At 45.5% G+C, this 15,957-nt stretch overlaps 4 protein-coding genes and 1 long non-coding RNA gene across 5 annotated transcripts; 3 read left to right on the top strand and 2 right to left on the bottom strand.

Annotated features, from left to right (window-relative positions):
* The first annotated feature begins 584 nt into the window (after positions 1-584).
* LOC109759121 (auxin-responsive protein SAUR36) lies at positions 585-1,162 on the top strand. Its single transcript, XM_020317955.4, has one exon. The coding sequence runs from the start codon at positions 585-587 to the stop codon at positions 1,044-1,046; it is 462 nt and encodes a 153-aa protein (XP_020173544.1). The 3' UTR covers positions 1,047-1,162.
* A 1,124-nt stretch (positions 1,163-2,286) lies between these two features.
* LOC109759122 (auxin-responsive protein SAUR36) lies at positions 2,287-3,169 on the bottom strand. Its single transcript, XM_020317956.4, has one exon. The coding sequence runs from the start codon at positions 2,902-2,904 to the stop codon at positions 2,461-2,463; it is 444 nt and encodes a 147-aa protein (XP_020173545.1). The 5' UTR covers positions 2,905-3,169; the 3' UTR covers positions 2,287-2,460.
* Positions 3,170-3,307: 138 nt separating this feature from the next.
* Positions 3,308-4,184, top strand: LOC109759120 (auxin-responsive protein SAUR36). Its single transcript, XM_020317954.4, has one exon. The coding sequence runs from the start codon at positions 3,603-3,605 to the stop codon at positions 4,062-4,064; it is 462 nt and encodes a 153-aa protein (XP_020173543.1). The 5' UTR covers positions 3,308-3,602; the 3' UTR covers positions 4,065-4,184.
* A 2,775-nt stretch (positions 4,185-6,959) lies between these two features.
* On the top strand, positions 6,960-12,190 carry LOC123494200 (uncharacterized). Its single transcript, XR_012183034.1, has 3 exons — positions 6,960-7,413; positions 8,181-9,681; positions 10,533-12,190. It is a non-coding gene; the product is annotated as an uncharacterized lncRNA (long non-coding RNA).
* Positions 12,191-14,052: 1,862 nt separating this feature from the next.
* On the bottom strand, positions 14,053-15,614 carry LOC109759118 (auxin-responsive protein SAUR36-like). Its single transcript, XM_020317951.4, has one exon. The coding sequence runs from the start codon at positions 14,861-14,863 to the stop codon at positions 14,438-14,440; it is 426 nt and encodes a 141-aa protein (XP_020173540.1). The 5' UTR covers positions 14,864-15,614; the 3' UTR covers positions 14,053-14,437.
* Between the last annotated feature and the right edge of the window lie 343 nt (positions 15,615-15,957).

The following is a 15,957-nucleotide window of genomic DNA, read 5'->3' as shown; positions in this document are numbered from 1 at the left end:
TAATGCCTTTGTCTGTGGATGAAGTGCAGAAGTGGTAGTGTTAGGAAGGCATTTAGCCATGAATTTATAGCCCAGGGCGTGTGTGATGGTTGGGCAGGAGACAGTGCCATGAGTATGATACGTGTGCTGCTGCAGTTTTGGAGGTGCCGTGATGTAATCTGGATCAGGTTCTGCTGGGGCCAAGTGTTTGGCACAGCCGTGTGGTGATCGGTTTACTGGGGAAATATGGCACCAGCATGAGGACCCCATGGGCTTCTCTAGCCAGAAGCACATTTCAGACATGGATGGTGCTTGGAAATCTCATCAAAATCAGTCATCACGTTTGGTGTCTGCAGCTAGTTGCAACAACATTGCACGCAGAGCACTCATGGCATTGTCCCCGGCCCAACGCTCTGGCTGATAGCTACACACTAACCACACGCATATGCACTCCCCTGAGTCCTTTCTTCCTTCCTACTATAAATCCATGGCCTGCTCAGCACAAACTTCATCTCATCTCAATCAGCATCACAATCTACAACACACCTTCAGACTTCCAGAGCCAAAGTGAAATTTAGCCAGCCGGAAACACATCCGACTCAACCATGATCCATCCAAAGAAGCTTGCTCAGCTGGCCAAGAAGTGCCAGCGGATGTTGTCAGCCGGAGCCGGTGCCCACCGTCGGCATGCTTCAGACATGGCCGCCGACGAGTGCTGCAGCACAGTGTCATCTGTGGTTGCCGATGAGGGCCATTGCGTGATGTACACCGCCGATGGAACCCGGTTCGAGGTCCCTCTGGCGTACCTCGGGACGACGGTCTTCGCCGAGCTCTTAAGGATGTCTGCGGAGGAGTTTGGCTTCGCGAGCGGCAGTGACGGAGGCAGGATCATGCTGCCCTGTGATGCCAGTGTGATGGAATATGTCTTGTGCCTGGTCAGGAGAGAGGCTTCTGAGGAGGTCGAGAGGGCATTCTTGAGCTCCATTGTTGGGCACTGCCACAGCTACAATGCTAGCTGCATGGCACCATCAGTAGGACTCGGCCATCAATTTGCTCTTTGTTCTTAGCTACTAGCTTAGCTTCTGAAATATTTTTAGTTAGGACTAAGAGGAGCTCTTTAGAGCCTCATGTAAGATTCAATGATCACAGTAAATGATATAAAGAGACAATTTTCTGGGAGAAATTGGAGTATTTGACACATCCTTGAATATAGTTCATATATACTAGTGAAGAGAGTAGAAAGAAACCATGGACTTAAGTTTGTGGTCCGGTGGCTGAACTCGGTAATGGCGCTGCGAAGGGGGTTTGGGATGAGAGGATCAGATGGACAATGAACAAACTGCTGTTCCTTCACTACAAAAAGAACTGCTGTTCCTACCTCCAACTAGAAACGTTGGATTGAGAGTTGAGACTACGTGGGTTGAGCAGTTCATAGGATCTGATTAGAGGTAGTAACAGCGGCTTTCACCATGTCACTGCCGGAAGTGGCTTATTCCTGATCTCCATTCCTCATGTACTGGAGACTGCTATGTGTTGGCTGCGCGGATTCTCGTCAGCTCACCACACTTTGGTGAAAGCTAGCATCATAGGGGACATGGCACATGATGGTCTTCATAGGCAGATGCGGAGTTCACTTCATTGCTTTTGGGTGTGTACTTTGCCCTTACAGCTGCAGCTGTATGTTAGGTGTTTGCTGGTTGGTTTAACAGTGCTTTGATTGCTGCAGATCTGACAAGTTGCTGGGCAGCTCCATATCTCATTGCCCACCCATGGTCTGCATGGTTTCTAGCATAGCATATGTCAGTCATTTTCCGGTATCTTCCTTGCATTTGGCTGGGCAGTTGAGGGTTTCTAGTTCACAGCCTTGAATCTATCCAAGCGCTTGTCATTAGTTCCATGTTGGTATTTCTTTTGGGGAAGTGAGCATCCTGTGATAAGAGTTGAATATTTGTTACTTTATTTTAGATAATGAACCCAGCCTTGCTTGATGATTTACACATGGACATCCATGTCACAAACATAGCATGAAAACTTTATTTGCCAAGTAGTACAAATCTTGATGAGCTTATTCTGCATGACAGACCCGATTTCTGAACACTATTAGATTTGCTGATCCTGACTTGAGTATAATTTTCGACGAATTTGTCATCGGTTGAACAACTTGCAGTAGCCTTTGTCCAAAAGGTCAACCTCCCTAATCCATCTGCAATGACTTTCCTGCCCAACCTAATCTTTCTTTGTAATAATTTGTGTTTGAGGCCATTTAATTGCAAAGAAGAAATTTGTCGACGTTTACTGCTTAGGTCCTAAAAAAGCTGTGATCGATCATTTATCTTCGGAACAAAGTATATGCATACACTGAAAGAACAATGTCTCTAACTACTGTTCATCTTCCTTGATTGCTTTTTTGCTAGCAAGATCAAAATGCTACACATAAACTGTTCTCCTTAGTCTATTTTCCTATATCTCTGCAGATGGTAATCAGGAGCTGCAGACACCGAAATGCTGGCCAACTCCCAGATGTTGCGCCACATGATAGTGGCATGGCATCGCAAAGGTGTTGAGGAACGCGGCCTCCATCTCCGCGGAGGCGCTTCTCCTGAGCAAGCACATGGCATACTCCATCACCGATGCATCGCAGGGCAGCGTGATTCTGCCACCGTCAACGCCTGCGAAGCCGAACTCCTCTTGGGACATCCTCAAGAGCTCGCTGAAGACGGTCGTTCCGAGGAACGCAAGGGGAACCTCGAACCTTGCACCATCGGCAGTGTACACGATGCAGTGGCCCTTGCCGGCCACCGACGCGCACGACCCTCCTGCTTCTTCCGTGGATGTTGATGGCGACCAGGTGAGCCTCTTCTTCCCGATAGCCGCCACCCTCTGCCACTTCTTGGCCAGCCGAGCTAGTGTCTTGGCACTCATCATGGTAGTTTCTTGTGTTTCTGGAACTGGAGAAATTCTTCTGCTAGTGGGAGGTTGGAATGCCTTTGTGGATGAAGTGGTGGTGTTGGGTGGTCACTAGCCATGGATTTATAGCTCAAGGGTGAAGGAGCGCCCACATATGGTGTAGTGTGTGATTGTTGGGCAGGAGACAATGCCATGTGTATGGTACGTGCGGTGCTGCAATTTTGGTGGTGCCGTGATGTGATCTAGATCAGGTCTGCTGGGGCCAAGTGTTTGCCACTTGCCGGAGCTTGCGCCGGACGTCTCGCCTGCACAGCCATGGTGATCGGTTTGCTAGGGAAATGGCACGAGCCCGAGGACCCCATGGGGCTCTCTAGCCACAAGCATATTTCAGACATGGATGGTGGCATGGCGCTTGAAAATCTAATCAAAGTCATTCATCACATTTTCTGCAGCTACTTCCACCAACATTGCATACAGAGCACTTGTGGCATTGTCCCCTGCCCAACGCTCTCGCTGATAGTTACACACAACCTACACGCATATATGCACTGTGTGAGCCCTCACTTCTTTGTTCGTTCTACTATAAATCCATGGTCTGCTCAACACAAACTTCGTCATCTCATCTGCAAGCAGCATCACAGTCTACAACACCCCTTCAGACTTTGAGAGCCAAATTAAGTGAAATTTAGCCAGCCAGGAATACATCAGACTCAACCATGATCCATCCAAAGAAGCTTGCTCAGCTGGCCAAGAAGTGCCAGCGGATGTTGGTGGCCGGAGCCGGTGCCCGTCGCCGGCAGGCTTCAGACACGGCCGATGATGAATGCCGCAGCACAACTTCATCTGTGGTCGCTGATGAGGGCTACTGCGTGGTGTATGCCGCTGACGGAGCACGGTTCGAGGTCCCTCTGGCGTACCTCGGGACGACGGTCTTCGCCGAGCTTCTGAGGATGTCAGAGGAGGAGTTTGGCTATGCAAGCGGTAGCGAGGGAGGCAGGATCATGCTGCCCTGCGACTCCACGGTGATGGAGTACGTCTTGTGCCTTGTCAGGAGAGAGGCCTCTGAGGAGGTCGAGAAGGCATTCTTGAGCTCCATTTCTGGGCACTGCCACAACTACAATGCTTGCTGCATGGCTCCATCAGTGGGAATCAACCATCAATTTGCTCTTTGTACTTAGCTACTAGCTTAGCTTCTGGAACAGTTTCTTGGTTAGGATCAAGAGGAGCTCTATACAGTTTTATGTAAGATCGATTATCACAGGAAATGATACAAAAGGGCCTCAACTTTCTGGTAGAAATTGGATTATTTGACACATCCTTTATAATAGTTCATATAGAGTACTGAAGAAAGTAGAAGGAAACCACGAGTTTTCATGGTCGTGATTTGTGGGGTCAGGAAGCAGCAGCTAAAAGCAGAGGACAGAAATGGCCAGACGGTGGATGAATTGGGTGACAGTGCAGCGGAGGGTATGGAGATGGGGAGGTTTAGATGAACAATCACCAATCTGCTGTTCCTACCTCTAACCAGAACCATCGGATTGAGATCGCGTGTCCTAGATGGAGGCGGGTTGAGCAGTTACTGTTCTGGTCAGAGGCTTAGAACCTTACAGCTAGGAATGGCGGTTTGTCACCTAGGAAATGAATGCACCGCTGGAAGTGTTCAATTCTCTTTCCTCCTTGGCTTGCCACACTTTGGTGAGAATCCCAGACTAGAACTAGGAGTAGGTAGCAAAGCAAGCGAATCTCTGAACAAATTAGAACATAATGCATCCCTCTGTTACATGCTTTTGTTGTTCTGTTCTGTAGACATTGCCCAGAAATTCAATGAGCCTTGTAGTTGAACATCATTACTGTTGCATGCAAATCCAAATGTATGAAAAAAACTGACAAAATTATGGCTGTAAATTCTGGGTTGCTAGGTTTCTGCTAGATCATTTTCTATAAAGGTTTCTGCTAGACTTTACATATCATTTTTTCAAGTGTTAACAAAAACAATGCGGAAGACTCCAATTGAAATATGAAGAGAGTGCCCAGTTTACACTGTTCTTCTATCTATGTCAAAATAATTTACATCAAGCACTAAACTGATAAGAATTAGGAGCGGCAAACAGCCATTTGTTGGTTAACACCCAGAGTTGGTGCCACACAGCTTGTGTAGTGGCATGGCATTGCCATGGAGCTCAAGAATGCCTTCTTCCAAGCAAGCACATAATGTATTCCATCACCATGCCATCATAGGGCAATGCGATTCTGCCATCACCGCTTACAAAACCAAACTTCTCCTGAGACATATGGAGGAGCTCTCTGAAGATCGCCGTGCCAAGGTACGCCAATGGCACCTCAAACCACCTCCCGTCAGTTGTGTACATGACACAGTGGCCCTTGCCTGCCACTGCCATTGGGCACCCTTCGGCTTCGGATGGGCCACTGAACCTAGAATTTATAGCTAGAGCCCGAGAAGAAGTAGGGCACTGTCAAGTGTCATTGATATTTGGTAAGGGGACAACGCCACGAGTCTGGCACGTGCAATGTCGCAAGCAGAGCAGGGCAACGTTATTGAGATTGGATATTGATTTGAGCCAACTGTTTGGTGCGTGCCGGGTACATCACCAGGCACCGCCACTGACATGTTTAGTGGATTAGCAGCACGAGGACCCCATGCAAACTGGGTTCGATGCATGAGCGTCAGTTTCTTAGCTATCGTGCAATGATATATTGGCAGACAAGACTTCTGATTGCGATGGGGAAATCTAGCCAGCATGTTCAGTTGCCAATAGCCTTCCTTTAGTTTAGCAGATGAGAAACTGACCTGGTTGGATTAGTAATTTAGCGTGTTCTTAACATTTTTACTAGGTGTGGAATGGACAGTGTAAATTGACGTAACACACACAGCTTTCTGAACATTGTCATAACTCAGTCCTGTTGATGGCCTACCTGACCTGTAGCATTGCATGTGCAAGCCATACCTTTGCTCCTTCTCTGCACTTTCCTTTGGGCCGGCCTTCAGTTAGATGCATGTGTGAACTGAATAACAGGCATCGACTATATCTTGCACCCACACTACCTTCTGTAAAATTTGTGGTTAGGACATTCAATTTTTCAGTAACAGTTACCATCACTTGCTTTTACCGCAATAATAAAAATGTCCCTTATCTCTCCCTAATCTTTCCCTAATAATAAAGCACGGATTGACTTTGTCGGGTTCACCGTCACAATACGCTTTCTTTCTGTAAATTTACGCTTTCACCAATTTAAAATATATAAGCGAGGTGGTACTAATTCGGGGAACCACGTCGTGTGCATCAAACGATCCAAACAATACCCGCCCGTGCGCTTCGGCCCAGTAAATCAGGCCCACATGCCCGTTTGCAGCCCAACAAATAATGGCGCAACCACCAGAGCTAGCTGTGTTTGTTGTTATGCTAAAAAAAAAGCTCTGTTTGTTGTAGGAAAGCACGGGCTCTCCCTCTCCTCCCGATCTCAGCCGCCACGAGGCGACCGACCCCGGCGACGCTCGATCCGGTGCTGCACTGGCTGCCGGTCGACGCCGGCGAGGATTTGTGCCCTCTCCCGACCCACGTCTCTCTCTTGCGAAATAGGATTGGGCGCCGCCGCCGTTTTCCTGGTTGAAGGCGGCCAGAGCGCCGCACGGGAGGCCTTTGTCGAGCGAAGCCCTGGATCACGCACGGCGTTCCCGCGGAGGGACAGGGCGGCGGATTCGAGGATGGGCGTGGCAGGCGGAGCTCTGTCCTCCTTTAATTTGTCCTCTCCCATGGAGCGCTGGATCGAAGAAGCATCAGCTCACCCCACCTCCATCCCGTCTCCTCTCCTACATCGGCCACACCACGCCGCGCTCGTGGAGCAGAGTCGCAGAAGCACGACGCCGACTGCGGCGGAGTGAGGAGAGCTCGTCCGGTCGTCTTGTCCCTCCAAGGCAGGATCAGGCCCAACCTCCACGCCACCAGCTCCACCCCATATCTCTTGCCTTTCAGGTTAGTTTCAGGTCCGCTTAAAAGTTTCAGGTTAGCTCATCTAAAAAGCAGTTTCAGGTTAGTCCGCATAATTTAGTTACAAGTGTTATTTGGTTGACTGTCGTTGTTACTTATCCGATCTGAATCTAAAGGTTCCATGTTTCTGACAAAACAATGGCTGATTTGCTAGCTGTAGAGCGCAAGCTAAATGATACAGGCTCTGCTGTGAAAACCAACGGGTCTCTTCTTTTACAAGCTTTTGCTACAGTTGAATTACTCAATATGTGTGTGTGTTTTATATCATTTGGTGATCAAGTTTTAATGTATCTTGATGAAATGTAGACCTTTGTAACATATTTGCACCTTTGGAGTAACATATGATGTCCTTTATCAGTATGGCTGATCCTTCGCCCTTATTTCCTCTACTTGTTGATATGTGTCTGCTGGAACAAGCTGGTTCAATGGTGCCTTCAGCAAAGTCGCCGAGGCTGGTCATGTTGCCGGCTCAAGAACAACAGAAAAGTTCCAGATAGTTGTGTCAAATATATCAGCCAAAGTAAGTCAATAATAAATTTTACTTGGTAAACTAATGACTAGAAAGATAATCAGTGCCATTAAAGACATGTAGAAACACTAAAGAGCTGCATTCTGCACTTATTGTGTAGTCCAAACTGCGATGAAGCAGAACTTTATTTGCATTATGGTCAATAGGCATGCCCAGTAAACATACCTTTGAAACATCCTCTTGTTGCTGCCAGTGCACACATGATTCTCAAGTTTGGGAGCTAACCGATCATAGTTCTAGCGTTAGGTGCTACTCTCTTCCCCTGAACATTAGCAAGCCAACATCATATTCTTGCCTGCAGATAGTAGAGCCAGTCCTGATCCCTGATTAGAATTCAATCATTTAGATAAACTCCCAATTAAGAGATCACAAACACCCAGCAAGGGATATAGAGTCGAGTGCTGGAACAATTGGTCCATTCAGTCATAGTTTTTTTTTTCTATTCACTCTAGGACGTATATGTTTTGAGATATTTGCAGAATATATGATGCTGTGATAACAATAGTGCCGTTGCTCGCTGCTTTTTTTAGCTTTTGGCAACATAAGTGGCATTTCGGAAGGTAATTTCTTTTTTGCATAGCTCCACGAGTAAATGTGCTTTTGAAAAGTCTTTCTTTAGCGAATCTACATGCACATTTTCTCATTCTTTGCGGTATATTATTTCAAATAGTGTGGTTTATTTGCAAGCTTACCGTGTCACAACATTGTTTGCTGCTTCTCATTGTCCAATTCCTCTTTTTTTCCTCTTGCTGTAATAGGGACCTGCCGTCGTTGCTTGAGCTTGTTGAGTTTGTTCTGGGAGCTCCTCTTCCTGGGAAAAATCTGTTGGAAACCTTGAGCAAGCATCTAATGTTGGCTGTGTCATCAAGCTTTGGCTTGTAACTGTGTATTTCTCTCCTTCTCATCTTCTTCTTTGAGGAGGTTTATTTTCAGGGAGTCTTGACAGATTTGGTAGAGGATCTAAATTTTCTTTAGAATTTTAGAGCCACTATCCTTTTTAGTGTCGGTGTTCAATTGATTATAGATGATAGTGACATTTTGGACCATGGTCCTAGTTCGGTGTGGTTTCATGATTGTCATACAGTACACTAAATTTTTTGAGTATTGCACAAGCCTGAGTAAATATGGGTCGAGGTAATCTAACCTTATCTCTCCCTAATAATAAAGCACGGATTGACTTTGTCGGGTTCACCGTCACAATGCGCTTCTTCCCGTGAATTTACGCTTCCAGTTTTTTCGCCTATATTATTTTCTACATCCGAGGTGGTACTATTTTATCTGCGTATACTATATATACACGCAGACGCACTTGACGCCCGACCCAATTACAAGTTGATTCCGACTCCACGTGCATATGGCGGACGCCATCACTTCGGGCTCGATCTCCAGCACCGCCACGATGCAAGCCGTGCCGCACCTGGAAGACGGCATCGTCTCCGAGATCCTGCATCGGCTCCCCACCAAAGAAGCGTACCGTCTTGCCGCCGTCTGCCTGAGGTGGCGCGCGGTGAGGCGGTGCAAGCCGTGCCGCACCTGGAAGACGGCATCGTCTCCGAGATCCTGCATCGGCTCCGCACCAAAGAAGCGTACCGTCTTGCCGCCGTCTGCCTGAGGTGGCGCGCGGTGAGGCGGTGCAAGCCGTGCCGCACCTGGAAGACGGCATCGTCTCCGAGATCCTGCATCGGCTCCCCACCAAAGAAGCGTACCGTCTTGCCGCCGTCTGCCTGAGGTGGCGCGCGGTGAGACGGTGCAAGCCGTGCCGCACCTGGAAGACGGCATCGTCTCCGAGATCCTGCATCGGCTCCCCACAAAAGAAGCGTACCGTCTTGCCGCCGTCTGCCTGAGGTGGCGCGCGGTGAGGCGGCGGGCCTCGTTGCGGCCTGGTTCCTCTGGATCGAGCCTTGGCTCTCCCGAGGCGTGCTGTTGCAGGCTTGGATCGGGGGTGCTCTCCTGTCCCAACTAATCAACTACAGGTCAAGAACAAATCGGCGCTGGATCCGTTGACCTAGCCGCCGCCCAGCGCCTGCCGTCTCGCCCGAGCACGCGGCAAATCAATGGATGCCAAGGAGGAGCGAATAAGCGAAGCAAGGGCGAGTGTTCTGCCACAGTCAAACATGGTCGATGGGACGCTCCAGGTCATAGAGCAAATACAAGGCTGCAGTTGAGCCTGTTCAACATGGTTCCTACTCATTGTGGAAATTTCGCATGCCGTGTCTGCCAGCCAAGGCACATCGAGAGAAAGGAGTTGGCGACTAGCAGGTGATATTTCTCATCTTCTTTACATTTTTTTGGCTCACCCTTCATTGGGGATTAGCAGAAATTTCAAGTTGTAGAACAATATAGCAGATATTCCTCACCTTAATGTCCAGCCCGTCTCCTTTCTTGCTTCAAGTTTATGTTTCACATGCATGTCATATGTTCCAATAAATAATGCCTGGGACAAGCACTAAACTACTAATGGCATGGAGACAGTAGAATAATCAATCTAAATAATTCGGTGATAGATTAGATGTATGTTCCAAATGTATACATAAACATATATTTCATAAGCAAAGAAATACAGGCATCTGAAACGCGGCTGGCATAGTGTCCGACTGTCAGCGTAGGATGTTCCTTCAATGATTCTTTGGTTGAACTTAGATCCGTTGCAATGGCTCTAGGAATGATGTGTTATCTGTTACATACTTACAATAAAGATATTTGGAGGAGGATTTGTAGCTAACTTGCATCGATCAATTTTACAAGTACGTGCACTACGTTTGTATACAAACAATCTGAAAGTGGGAGGTTTAACTTTTTAGTTAGATTGCAAAAAATGGATCATGGTGTTTTTTTTCTGAATCATGAACGTTGGGCTAGAGCCCCACCTTGTTTGAGTGTTTTGGAATCCGATAATTAGATAAATGACCACCATCTCCATCACCAACCATCTCAGTGCTATCTCCGGTTTTCGAATTAATGTATGAAAAAAGGATCAATCAATTATTCCTTTCTCCTGTTGCAACGCACGGGTTAGGTTCGTGCCTTGGTGCTCCTCACCGGTGCAATTTCCCAACCATACTCTTTGTATCACCATGTTCTCCTTTTTGCTGAAGGAACTCTTCTTTCAGTGTTCGTTCTCAGAATATTTTGGAGAGATTGAAAACATGGGATCGTATGGTGGCTGAAGAAGGCGGACATCCTTGATTGCCCGTTGCCTTCTGGTTTAGAAGTAAATCAAAAGTACTCCTGCCTTACTTAAGGACGGATTAAATGTGAAATATTATTGTTTGTTCAATTTGTGTTCTATTTAGTGGATTCCGAAAAAATAAACCAGTACGGTGGTATCTACCAAACAGAACCGTGGCATGTCTTTCTCATGGAAGTGGTGTGTGAGGAAGAATGCAGCAATGAGGATTGCTATGTCAATTATGTTGTTGTAGCAAAGTATTGATCTGAGAGTCATATGTATATTATGTTATCACCTTACAAAGTAACCAGTGAGTTGAAGATCACAAAGTTATGTTTAACTATCTAGAGGTTAACTCCTTAATTGGTTTACTGAAGTGATTATCTAGAGCTTGTGAGGAAAAGGAGAAAAGCCAAGAAGCCTGGGCACATTGTAGTGACCTGATGTGTGATATGCCTGCATCTTTTTCCAAGAGATCATTAATGTGTCATAGCGATTGACAACTACACATGTTAGAAAAATTTCTGCACGCAATACAACTGAGCATGTTATTCTGAATAGTGATGATCGAACTCTTGCTTATACAAGTATCTTGTGGCGACTAGCCATGTATGGATTTCGCTTGGAGGCATACTAGCATAGTATAGAGGCTAACATAATTCTAGAAGGCTAATTTTAGTCTAAGCACATAGATGTAAAGATGATATCCTTCAATACCATGTACTCCGTATTTTTTTTACTTATGTCTTCATCTTGCAACAAATCACAGGAAGATATAGTCCTCTGACCTCAAGTATGATTTCATAACTGTAGGTATTGCAGCAAGTGTTATCAAGATTACTTGAGTCCATTGGTATAAAAATGTTTAATGAAGCATCTTTGCACAAAAAAGGAAGATTAATGATGAAAAAATGGCACATAAGAATAAGGAGAACAAACTTTCTGCACTTTGAGATAACATGGATACATGCCATCGTATTTACGGATTCTCCGTACTTGAGAATGTTTTGTTTTCATCAGGTTGATTTATCGCAATTGACATGCATATACTAGGAACCATTTCGCCTAAACCCGGTTATGACCGAGTTGTGCATTTGTTTGTAGACTATTTGGTTGATCTCAACAATTCCCCTTATACCCGCTAATGACTATGTTTTTCCTTTCATGTACGTATGACATGCACCTTCATCGGCGAGAAGGGTCGACAAACCATCTCGATGAGCTTAGGAGCAACACATCATCAGCGGCAGGAGCTTCGCTGTACTGGAGAACCAAGAACAGATGCTTTGCCGTACTAGAGAACCAATAATAGGGAGTATAGAGGAGAAAAGAGCCTGAAGATGCGTGCGGTAAATTATAGATTTAATACAGAATATATTTTCTATTTGAGAATGGATATCATTTTAAATATGTTGAGTACTTTGAATATTGTTTTTCTACTTGCAAGGTTTTGCGGAATATTGTTTTTCTACTTGCAAGGTTTTGTTGAATATTGTTTTTCTACTTGCAAGGTTTTGTTTCAGTGATAAATATTGTTTAGGTTTCTAATCATTTATTATTTTGTACCCGTTGTAACGCACGGGCCTTTTTGCTAGTTATTAATAATAAAGTACGGATTGACTTTGTCAGGTTCACCGTCACAATACGCTTTCTTCTTGTGAATATATGCTTTTAGTTTTTCCCCTATATTATTTTCGCTATCCGAGGTGGTACTATTTATAAGCCTTTTCGTATGTGTAGTTAACAGTTCTTTTGTTGGGAGTCGTTTTTTTAGATCTGGCCCACCCGGATCCTGTGTGTGCGTGTGTTTGAATATAAAAAAACCGATAAAACAATTGGCCAACGCATGGATTCGATCCTTGGTCTGCTGGGTGTGTGCAAACACATCATACTGAACAGGCTAGACTCGTGAGTGTGCTAACGTTGGCGTCTGGTGGCATCTGGCCTTTCAAGAATAGAAGACCACACGTACTCGGGCCGAAACAATGGGCCCGGGCGTGCTAGGCCGGCCGACTGCTGCGGCCGACGGTACAGACATTGGGAAGCAGGCTACTGCTTCGGAAATTAGCAAAGAATATGGCATGAATAAGAATTATCCTTAACGAAACAAATGAAGGGGAGAGCAATAGCTATTATGCATAATTAGGCCAGCAAGAAAGGAAATAGACATTAATTGCTAATTACATGAGAAATAAAGAAGGAAGAAGAAAGAAAAGAGAGAGAGGAAGGAAATAGACGGTAATTATGTAGAGTCGGCAAGAAAGGAAATAGATATTTTTGCATGAGAAATAAAAAAGGAAGGAGAAAGGAAATAGACTGTAATTATTGTGAGCGCCATATTAGTCGCATGAGTAATTAATAGGCCGGCAATTTGGATTCCTCACATGCATGATATAAGGAAACAAAGATAAATAAAATAGACACTAATTGCATGATAAATAAAGAAGAAAAGAGAAAGGAAGTAAATAAATGGCAATTACAGATTTTTTTTGAAGGAGGTGCGGATATCAATGGCAGGCGTGTAGTGCCCCATTCATATCTTATGAATAAAACGATGTGGCGTCTTTTTCGTGCTTGATACTCACTAAATTCATGCCATTTTTTCTTTCGTTGCAACAGAGTGTGACATGTTTTCCTTACACTTATAATCCTTACTAAATTTGCGCCAAATTTATAACACATTGAACATTATATTTGCGCATACAATCCCCGCTAAATTTATGTCAATTGTTTCAACTGTTGTAACCCACGGGCATCTGTACTATTTTTTATATTTATATAAATGGAGGTATAATCTTATTGGTCCTCCCATTTCGTATGTCCATGGCATTTTTCATATTGAGCTAGGCTATTCTACCGATCATCTGTCCTGGGCCACTTGGCCTCTGCCCCGTTGGTCCGTGTAGCATTCCACCAATAGAAAACATAGTGCCCTGCCAACCTATCCGTGCAACCCGGCCCAACAAATCAAACCCGCCATCCCGTCTAGGATATGAGGCAAAAATCGTTGACCTCTAACTTGCAACCTGCACAGTTTTTTGTGTTGATCGTGTTAGCCCGCAAAAAAAGGTGTTGATCGTTTTAAACTAAAGTTAAATTTGGTGGTTGTTTGTGTCCTTCGCGGACTGGTACTTAACTATTACCATGTAAATCCGGATAACACAAACACAAGGTGCAAGCATTAGATTGTGCAGATGTGGCCGGGATCTCAAACGCGACCGTTCGCTGGTCTTTCCATGCAGGCGATGAAATTTTGTATTGGTTCCAAGCTCAGGTGGAACGTTCGCTGTGTAGTGAACATCGTGACTGACATGATAATAAAGAAAAGAAGTGGCAACAAGGAGGGAAGCACTAGGGGTGATAATTTGTTTCTCCCGTTGCAACGCACGGGCATTTTTGCTAGTACAAATTAAAACCTGTGGAGTAAACCCTGCTTTCTATTCCATTTTCGTGTTTGTTGTCATACTTCATTTCTTATTGGATTGATGGCATTGCAATAATTTTCCATAGGATTCATCATTAGAATGGCCCCTGTATCACCTGGTCATTTCACTAATTCGTAACTTTTTTATCTTTTTAATGTTCTGGCTTATATTGAGTAGATTGCATGGAAACTTGTTGTGTATTCTCTGTGGAGCAAGATATGAAACGGAAATGTAATTAAGAGAAGAATGCATATCATACTGCTGGTGGCCATAATGCTGCTTTGTTGCATTGATGATCAGATTGCTATACATACAATTTTCCTGCTCCTATTATCTACTGTCTAACTATCTTACACTACCCAGGCAAAGTACTCAAAACAGAGGACATCATCAGGGCCTCTGCATGCATGTTCTTGAGAAGCTACAAACAGCAAATCTGCTGGCTGGCTCCGACAGTAGGCATCGCACAGCCAGTGTGGTGGCAAGGCGTCACCATGGAGCTCAGCAATGCACTCTCGACCTCGGCGGAGGCGTTTCTCCTGAGCAAGCACATGACATACTCCATCACTGCAGCATCACAAGGCAGTGTGATCTTGCCATCGCTTGCAAAGCCAAACTCCTCCTGGGACATCCTGAGGAGCTCGCTAAAGACAGTCTTGCTGAGGTACTCCAAGGGTACCTCGAAACGCCTCCCGTCAGCCGTGTACATGACACAGTGGCCCTTGGCTGGTACAGAAGCGCAGCAATCTTGATCTTCTTTGGCTGATACCGTGAGCCTCTTCCTCCCGAGTGCTTCCACCCTCTGCCACTTCTTTGCCAATTGAGCAAGTCTCTTCGCACCGGCCATGGTTGGTTCTTGGTCCTTGTGAGAATTTCAAGGAATGAGCTATGGATGTTGCAATTCTCAGTTGACGGATGAGCTGATCAAGTGATGATATTGAGCCAGCAGCTTACTGAATTTATAGACAAGGTGGCGAGGGGAAGGACATCGTGATGCATGGTGAAGTGGAGCTGTCATTGAGAAGAGTTGGCAAGGGACAAGGCACCATGGGATCAGCACATGCAGTGTTGCAGCATATGATTAGTTTGGATTAGATTGTGATGGGGCAAAATGTTTGGTGCATGCCAGAGCCTGTAGTTGCTTTCTCATCATTTGCGGCTGCCATACCGTACCGCGTAGCGAACATGAGGCGTGTCGAGAACATGGCTATTGGCAGTGTGCAAGGAGTCGAGGGGACAGCGATGGGTTCCAGCTTGAGGGATTGAACAATTTCGGTGGACACCGATTGGTTCCACTCTCTAGGCGCTTCTTCTGACAGATACCTGAAATTGTGATGTGCGAGTCGTTCATGCACCCGTATCAGTTTGTTCTTTGTGAACATCGAGTCAAAAAAGCTCGTGCTCGGTCTATCTAGCACATGATCTGTTTGATCTCCGGCATCTCACATGAGTACATGACATCTCTTGGGTACAGTAGTACTACATGACAGGAAGCAAACTTGTTCTGAAGCCACCTTTTGTGTCCTCTGAAAGTGGCAGTTATATCAGATTTCCAAGCTGAAGCAGATGTATCTGATGCGTGTATATGTATGCATAACAATTTCAATGCGACGTTACCCGTTATAGTTTGGGTTTCTCAGACACAAGTATTTGGACTCAGTTCAGAATGATCCAGAAGAGTAAAACCGTAGTTCTTCTAATTAAAAGAATGTCATGGCACTCCTGGACATGCACACCATTGAGTTGTAGTCCTGCTTTCTCCAATCCTTTTGGCTGTGAACCTGTATACATTCTTGAGATGTCTTTGGGCTATTTTTTCCTGGAGATTTGACTGCTTGGCTTAATTAGCTCGCGACAGATGGTGCAGCTGATGTATGTGTTCCAATGTCTGAATTTGTAGGCTCTGGAAAAGTTTGGATTAGAGTTAGAGGGGAGGTTGGT

The sequence above is a fragment of the Aegilops tauschii genome, chromosome 5 (genome assembly GCF_002575655.3).
Source record: "Aegilops tauschii subsp. strangulata cultivar AL8/78 chromosome 5, Aet v6.0, whole genome shotgun sequence".
NCBI lineage: Eukaryota > Viridiplantae > Streptophyta > Magnoliopsida > Poales > Poaceae > Aegilops > Aegilops tauschii.
Note: the sequence above shows the minus strand (reverse complement) of the source record. Positions and strands in the feature narration are given on the sequence as shown.